Raw genomic sequence first — 8,231 nt, 5'->3', positions numbered from 1 at the left:
ACGCCCTTCATGTCTTCAGCTGTCAGCTATCCATACATATCTAGGACTGAAATGACCCCAAAAATATAAACGTTAAAAGAGTCTTTGTATGATGCATAGTAGAACATCGCTTGATTAAGACAAGACAGCTAAGACATAGATTCAGACTTTGAGGAGAAGAAAAAAATGTTTATTTACTCAGGTTTAAACTTTTCAAACTGAAACAAAAATACTGAAATCTATATCAATATAAAAAACAACTCATTACAAATACATTTCTATCAAAAAGTGCTACAATTATCTGTATGCAAGTAGGCTATATTGCAATATAATTGCAAATCTATTAAGCCTATATAATGCAATGGTTTCAAGAGCCCATTTCAGACCATATGGACAGTACCAAAGTTAGGTGGAGAGGGGTGGTCAGACCACTGGATCCTTTATGGATCCCTTTTCTATCATTGAGCAAACGGACCACCCCTGACTAAGAGACATTTTCTGGATATTTCAACTTACATTCAATGCATAACAATAACAGCACAGAACTGACTAAACTGTTGAATTAACCCAAATAGTGAGCACAATAACTGCATAACATTTGTGTAAACAAGCAATTCCTATGAATTTTGAACTTCCCCAATATTTGAAGGAATTTGCAATACAATTCTGTCAGCATTATGTATAGTTGTTTAAGTTTTAACAATCTTATACATTTAATAGGGTTCTTTTTTATTTTTAAGACAAAGTCAGTGTTGTCTTCTCCCGGAGACTTGGCCATTGTTTTATTAGCTCTTTGTTTTAACTGCATTCTTCTCTCATGCAGGACGAGGCTGTTTAGCAGAGCGGGAAGGCTCTGTGAATATTGATTCTAGTCAGGTTATACCTAAAATAATAATCCAAACTTCTGAAAAAATAATTTCATTTAGTTTTTACAGAAATTAATGAAGTGCTGACATAAAGGCCACCTGTGTGTGTGTGTGTCGTTTTTAAAAAGGTGGTCTTACACCCCTTAAAATCAAGGACTCACAAGCCCCTGTTAAGCTGCGGCAAGACCCGGGACCCCCATGTCGGGGCGCAGTAGGTTAGAAGACTCCTGTGGGTGGGACGGAAGGGGGGTCTACGTCATGTTTGACACTTTATCGAGGGTGCTACAGTGCAGGTTTTTCCGATGACTGGACATCCCCTCTAGGTCACCCGTCAATCCTCCTCCTGCGGAAATAGAAGACACTTCTCAAAGCTCACAAAACAGACCGAGATCTGTTGGAGACTATACTATAGTGAACTCCCACTGGTCTACCTTTGACTACAGGGCCATCTGATCCCTCTTGTATTGTTCAGAGACCACAAACTCCTTTGAATTCATTTTAAAGACCAGTTACAGTTGGCAGAGCAGAGACATACCTGTATACAAAGAAAAGGGGTCAGCAATTCCACTCATCACAACACTATTATACCTTTATTACCTCATATCTAGGCTAATGTAGTAACATAAAAAAGGAAAACATTTAATTTCCCTTTGAGCTCACTTGAACATTTTGGCAAGATGCACAATTGGAGTGTATTAAATACAAATGTCAAGGCTTCCAACAACTTTAAAGATAGATTTTTTTCTAATGTATGGGAAAACTGCAGTATGAATGAAATAACACAAGAGGGAGACATAAGACTATTAATTGCAAGTAGCATTGTAAGTAAGTAGCATTGTGTAGTAAAGTTTAAAAGATACACACCTCTCTTCTACAGGATGCCGCACACCTTCCTTCCGAGGATGACTTACCATGAGCTGGCATCTCCAGCATTGACACTAACAACCTACAAAGAGCACACATACTAAGAATACCAAGACTGCATGCAATTGGTGGTACTTACACATTTATAAAACCGTTGAAAGTAAAGACAATAATGGAAACTGACTAATGTGTAGCGTGAACTCAATGACAGGGAAATGAAGAATGCAAATTGAGACTTAACACAGAAACGTGGGCCTCGGGTCAATTATTGTTCTAATTCTAGGACCACCACTAATTAACTCGACACAAGGTAGGCAATGGACAACGGTTACTGAGGAAAGAAGCAGATGTGTGTGTGTGTGTGTGTGTGTGTCAGGGACAAAGCGTTGCGGCAGACAGACACTGCATCAAAAAACAAAAACAATGCGTCATTCCTGGATTTGTGGCCAGCCGCAGATTTCATTAGCTGAATTAAAAATCTACTTTGAAGTGCACACTTTTGTTTTTACTGACAACGATTCAAGAAAGTAGTAGTCAATTTAACTCTCGTCGTTAGGGAACAGCGGCTCCAAAATTATTTCCTCACTTTGCGTCGCTCGCTCACTTGAACCATCACAAATTTGATGGAAAGCAGATCAGGAGTCGCAAACAAAAGACCTAATGTCTCACGTGTTTCCCAGCATTTTTCACAAGAATTGAACAGGGCTGACGAAACATCACCTACCGTGTGTCAAGCAGAGAACTCTAGAGTGGAGAGTGGCGTGTTAAGAGTGAAACGCCTGAGTAATACTAGATCAGCTCTGGTGAATGGCGGCAGCCTGCCGAGTCGTTACAAGGCCTACCCCCACGAGGAATAATTTGACAGTTAAAAGCGAGTTTTTGGTTTGATTTGTTTATTAAAAAGCCTTTAAATGAAAAGCAACTTGTAAAAGTAAATAAAATCATACATAATGATGCTATTGATTCTATTTTCGCAAGAAAAGATAAAGAGTAAAAAGAACAAAACCACCCTGGAACTTTTGATTTGCCTAACATGTTACGCAAATGGGACAACCTGCCACACCATGTATTTTATAACTAGTTTAGATCAACCAACCTTAGTGTGAGCACAGTAATGCCGTTTACAAAAGACTTTGTATTGTTTCATTTAACTGACTTCCCTTATTATAAATGTCATAGTTTGCCAGAGGCTGTATTAATTTAGAAAGATTGAAGAGCATGAGATTTGGGCCATAACCACTACTGTGTCACACTGAAATAGACTAAGTACCTAAGCCATCATCCTATTCTGCAAAACATTTTGAAGGATTTGAACAGTAACACAAGCAGAGGAACAAAAAAAAAAGGCATAAACAGCTCAGAAGAATACGTGAACTGTAGACATGGAATCATGTTTTTAAGTACGGGGCTCCAGTAAGTCTCAGGCAAACGCAACGCAATCCACCATAGACGAGGGGGATGTATAGCGCCACGTACATCAGCAGACGACGACGATCTTGTCATATTCTAAACCTGGAAAGAGAGCACACGACATGTCAAGGAGCGCGTTTTACTCAGGATACGCGCAAGACTGATCTTTGCAGCAATATTTTAGGATTCTATCAGCCTTGCTAGGTTGTTGTATAGTGAGCTCTTGGCTGGACTAAATCTGCAGGTATTGAGAGCTCTGGCTGATGGTGATGGTTTAAAGCGTGATTCTACCTCAACTTACGGATTGAGCTCTCAAATACATTTCCGTACATTTTTACTTTAAGATTTTAATCAATAATGCCTATTTCCTAGCAGTGTGATGTAACATGTCATGAGCCATCCACTCTCTGTTCTCACCTTGAATTACACTTGTGTGCCTAATAGGGCGCATATCGTGGTGGTGGCGGCGGCGGCCCTCTCTCTGAGAAGGAGTCCCTTGGGCGAGGAGCTCCGTACATCGGAGGAGCGTACATTGGAGCCCTGGACAGCGGGGACAGCCGGGACCGCTCGTAGGAGTACCCGTTACCAGCTGACGGAGCGGGTGGAGGTGGGGCTCGTCTGATGGGGCTTCGATCCCTGGCCATGTAGGACGGAGGAGGGGGAGGGAGCGGACGGCGGTCGTATGGGTCAGGGGGACCCATGCCGAGACGTTCTCTAACCAGTGCAGAGGGGGGAGGCGGAGGAGGGGGGTCACTGGAACGCCTGCCATCGTAGCCTGCCATGCTGTAAGGACGGGCTCTGTATTTCTCATAGAAATCGACCATCCCGTAGGCATCGCGCTCGCCATAGCCACGGTCGGGATACGATGGCCGTCTCGGGGGAGGGGGCGGCGGAGGCAGAGGTGCATAAGCGGACATGCGCTCTCTGTAAGGATGCTCGGGCCTCTCCCCAGGGAAGCGGGGAGGATAATAGCCTCCTCTGCCTGGCGGAGGATGCGGATACTCCTCCTCCTCTCTGGGTCTGCTTTTTGATATCTGAACATGTATGCGCTTTCCTGAGAGAGAGAAAATCATTGTCCCTCAAATCTAAAAAAAAAGGCAGAATACAACCGACACCGCAAAAACTTCCAAACCTTTAAAATTCATAGTAGAATATCAAATTGACTTACCTTGAAACTCTGTGTTATCCAGGCCCTTTATGGCATCCATGGCTTCATCAGAACTGTCCATGTGTACAAAGGCGAAGTTCTTCACAATGGCGCACTCTCTGACTGTGCCATACTCTTCAAACAGGGCACGGAGCTCATCATCGAAGCCCTTTTCTACGTTGGCGATGTGAAGCTTCACAGGGTGCTGGTCTTTCCCTCTGCTGGGCTCCACATTTATTGGTCTGCCATTCAGCTTATGGAGATGGAGCTCACGGATGGCTTTAGTGGCGGACTTGCGGTCTTCCATATGGACAAAAGCATAGTTTTTGTACTTGGCACATTCTGTCACGGTGCCATATTGGGTAAATAGAGCTTCAATGTCCTCCTTCTCAGTGTGCTGAGACAGGTTCCCAATGAAGATCTTGACCATTTTTGCTCCAGTGTACTCTAAACAAGGGGTAGAGACATGGTGAGACACCATTTAGTACCAGAAAGTAACCCCTGAGAGAGCAAATAGTGAATCCATAACGTCATTATCAGGAATTAGACAGCTTGTAATCGAGACGACACTAAGCAGATGCTAGAATGTAGACAACACGGGCGTACTGCGCATGCGTCAACAAAGGCGGTTATTTGATCCCTGGTTTAATGCCTTTTTATTTATATAGCACACTTCATTACACAGAAACTGAAGTGCTAAAACAGCATAAACACTAGAACACAAACAGAAATAAGAGTGCAGCATAATTAGTTTCTTTGCGGGGTTGTACTGAATAAATATGATGCCAAATGCAGCAATTACAATTTTATAACTACCGTAATTATACACGAAGAAGTGATTAAACTTATAGCTAAGTCTTAACTTAGCATTTAGCCTTAATAGCTAGCTAGCTGCTAAATATTAGTGTTGGCGCTTGCGCAGTAACGTTATGCCGGCGGTGGATCGAATCCAGCGTCCCCGTCGAGGTGCGTTTCGGAACCAAATATGCCATGGCCTTAACCACGGAGCGCGCGCAAATCATTTTAACAGGAGGGAAACACTATTCGACTGGCTAAACACTTCAACACAACACCAAGCTAACGTTACGTCAACTACGTTCGGTATCAACATTCTAGCTTCTAGCTACCCGACAGAGCTTAACAATTACCACACCTATCAACAAGTGGCATGCGTATCTTCGTCCTTATTATTAACCTTTGCGCTAACTTTTGTTATCAGTCTAAAAGCTGCACGACTTCAAATTCGTGTTATTTAAAAACAAAATAAAAGTCAAAGAAGTTTTCACTTCCTGGTTAGAGTGTTGCTAGCAAGGACAAGGCCGAGCCAGGCTCGTTTCATTTGAATGGAGCAAGCTAAGATTATAGTTAGCTTCCACGTTAGCTATGTTGCCTCATGTGTAACGAAACCAAATACAATTCAGTTCAACCATTAATATTGTTATGGTTTGCAGGTACGTTGATACTCGTGTACAAGTAAAGTGATATGAAAGCAACAGAAACGAACAGAGAGAAATATAACATGAAAAGAAAGCTTACTTACAGCTTGCCAACGGCGCCACAACGAAGTCGAAACTCCTCCGATTCGATTCAATGGCTACCGTCTAGGGGCGGGATAAAAGCGCTCAAGTATGAAACTGATTGGTGGATAGTTGTGTCTCTCAAAACGTACGGACTGTGATTGGTTAAAGCTATGGCAAAATGCTTTACCCGGAAAAGGTTTTTCATTCATGAGATGGCCTGTCTGTTTTGTAAAAAGTTTGCTTCACACTTTCTCAAACTTTAAAATGGAATCACGAAGTTTGTGTAAGATATATTTATTCTTTATTTTATTGCGTATGACTTTTTCTTCTGTTATTCGTTTGTATTTGATCATAAAGGTTAATATGTAGGCCCATTTCTCTTTTGTCAAATGTATTCATCTATCATTGGCTATATAATAAATACAAAGTTCGTGGTTGAAGGACATGAACGCTGTTGATGAAATGAATAATGAAAATTGTGTTAATGGATGTCCGTGTGAATTATGATCCCCACGTAAGAATAATTAAATACTATAAGCGCGTGGATCTTGGTTGAGGCGATACGAATAACAGAAGGTGAGTTTTAAAGTGAAACTCCTGTTTCAACTAAACATCGCCACGGTTTTTTGTTATTGTTGTTGTTGTTGTTTTTTGTTCGTTTGGCCACTTGGGGGCAGAGCTCCACTGCAAGCTAAGCATCTTGATTAATTGTTTCTACAAAAGACTGCTGATTTCGGCTCTAAATATGTAGTTTAATCAGTGACATAATGTAGCCCAAGAGAAAGGATAAACCTTTTTTTTTTTTTTTTTTTTTAAATCTCCATGCATATCCTTTTCAAACTGAAATTAAACAGATAGGCTAGATTACAGAAAACATTGTTGGCATTTTCATTAATCCCTTCCTGCGGAGAGAAACCATTTCCTGCCAGTCACAATTTCATCTGGACAGAAATGACAAATCTCCATGTCCCTGTTTGGTCCAAGACTGTGAAGAAATTAAACTGGCAGAGCAACAATCTAGAAGTATACATGTATAATATACAAATATATACATATACAATCTAGACATGATACAGTATTACTGAGGATTGCTTTTAATCTTGTTGTACATGTGTAGTAACAATTAAAGGCAGTCTATATTTTATTCTTTTTTATTCTACGGGGGAAAAAGTACTCTAATAGGTCAATGTAAACTCACAATTAAGCCAAGGCACGTTCGAGGAATACCACATGCATGATAAACTGACACTGAGAATATAAAAAGTTCAGTAAAATGGGAAATGAAAAACACAATAAGTCCTTGATCAGTCAAAATAAATGCCACGTGATTCATGATATTCTAAGAGTGAGTATAAAAAAAGGAATGCTTGACATAAATACTTGTTTATGAGTGGCGGAGTCTTCTGAGTTCCTGTCTGGCTCGGACATGAGACTATGATGACTCTTTTTTGACCTATCATTAGACCTCATCTATGTGAGTCCAAGCAAAAAAGTAAGGGGGGGAGCAGTGTATTATTATTCCAAAAAACAATTTAGAACCACAATGAGTAACCATATGTCTTGTTTGAGTCATCACTGAACCACCAAATAAAAACCGGCTTCAGAATCTCCCACATCCAATATGTTGTGTGATTTTTTTCTTTTTTCTTTTTTCAAACAGTGGCAAATATATTGCCATGCTTCCATAAAGCTGTGACTGGTGAAGCACCCATCCAACAGTTGTCAACAAGGCAGCCCTGGAGATATAGTGTTAGGCACTCCTGATCAGCTGTTAAAAAATCCCTCCGTAAACTTCAACTTCTTCAGAACTCAGCAGCTCGTGTCCTCACCAGAACCCCCTCTTTTCATCATATAACCCTGTTCTTCAGCAGCTCCATTGGCTTCCAGTTCAACTCAGAATACAATCTAAAATCCTTCTCCATACTTTCAAAGCCATCCATAACCTTGCTCCCCCATATCTATCAGAACTCCTTCACATCGCCGTCCCCTCCCGCTCCCTCAGATCCTCCTCACTGTACCCCCAGCTCAACTTGTCACCCTGGGGACCAGAGCCTTCAGCCGCTCTGCTCCCCACCTGACCTCCGCAATGTCGACTCTCTCCCCCTGTTCAAAACTAGACTCAAAACCCATCTGTTCCAGCTTGCTTTTTTGTAAATACAGTTCCTGTAATTTTTTATTATTTTTTTATAACTGCTTACCCTTTTCTGTTCCATGTATCTGTCTTTTATGGTCTGTAAAGCGACCTTGAGCGCTTAGAAAGGCGCTGTTAAATAAAATGTATTATTAAGAATGTTCCTTTCTAGTTTCATTATTGGAAAGTGAATGTTTTACTCTGGTGTTTAAGTTCCTCTGTTCATGCCTGTCGAAAACATAATTACACAAGTCCAAGGTGGAGCAAATACTTCTGACAGATGCTGTACATGTGCTCAGGAGTTTCATTTACAA

At 41.2% G+C, this 8,231-nt stretch overlaps 1 protein-coding gene across 4 annotated transcripts; it reads right to left on the bottom strand.

Annotated features, from left to right (window-relative positions):
* Positions 1–1,281: 1,281 nt before the first annotated feature.
* Positions 1,282–5,908, bottom strand: LOC116706905 (RNA-binding protein 4B). Of its 4 annotated transcripts, none has more exons than XR_004336363.1 (5): positions 5,807–5,908; positions 4,288–4,713; positions 3,537–4,173; positions 1,710–1,791; positions 1,282–1,449 (listed from the first exon to the last, which is right to left on the bottom strand). XR_004336363.1 is itself a non-coding variant. In XM_032543931.1 (4 exons), exons 2-3 carry the CDS (start codon positions 4,694–4,696, stop codon positions 3,557–3,559), a joined length of 1,026 nt encoding a protein of 341 aa, XP_032399822.1. In that variant the 5' UTR covers positions 4,697–4,713; positions 5,807–5,908; the 3' UTR covers positions 1,493–1,791; positions 3,537–3,556. The 4 variants fall into 4 exon arrangements, 2 of the variants coding, with proteins under 2 accessions (XP_032399822.1, XP_032399821.1); XR_004336364.1 differs by having other exon boundaries at positions 1,282–1,380; XM_032543931.1 differs by lacking the exon at positions 1,282–1,449 and having other exon boundaries at positions 1,493–1,791.
* Between the last annotated feature and the right edge of the window lie 2,323 nt (positions 5,909–8,231).

The sequence above is a fragment of the Etheostoma spectabile genome, chromosome 19 (assembly GCF_008692095.1).
Source record: "Etheostoma spectabile isolate EspeVRDwgs_2016 chromosome 19, UIUC_Espe_1.0, whole genome shotgun sequence".
Lineage (NCBI taxonomy): Eukaryota > Metazoa > Chordata > Actinopteri > Perciformes > Percidae > Etheostoma > Etheostoma spectabile.
This window is presented reverse-complemented; position numbering and strand designations above follow the sequence as displayed.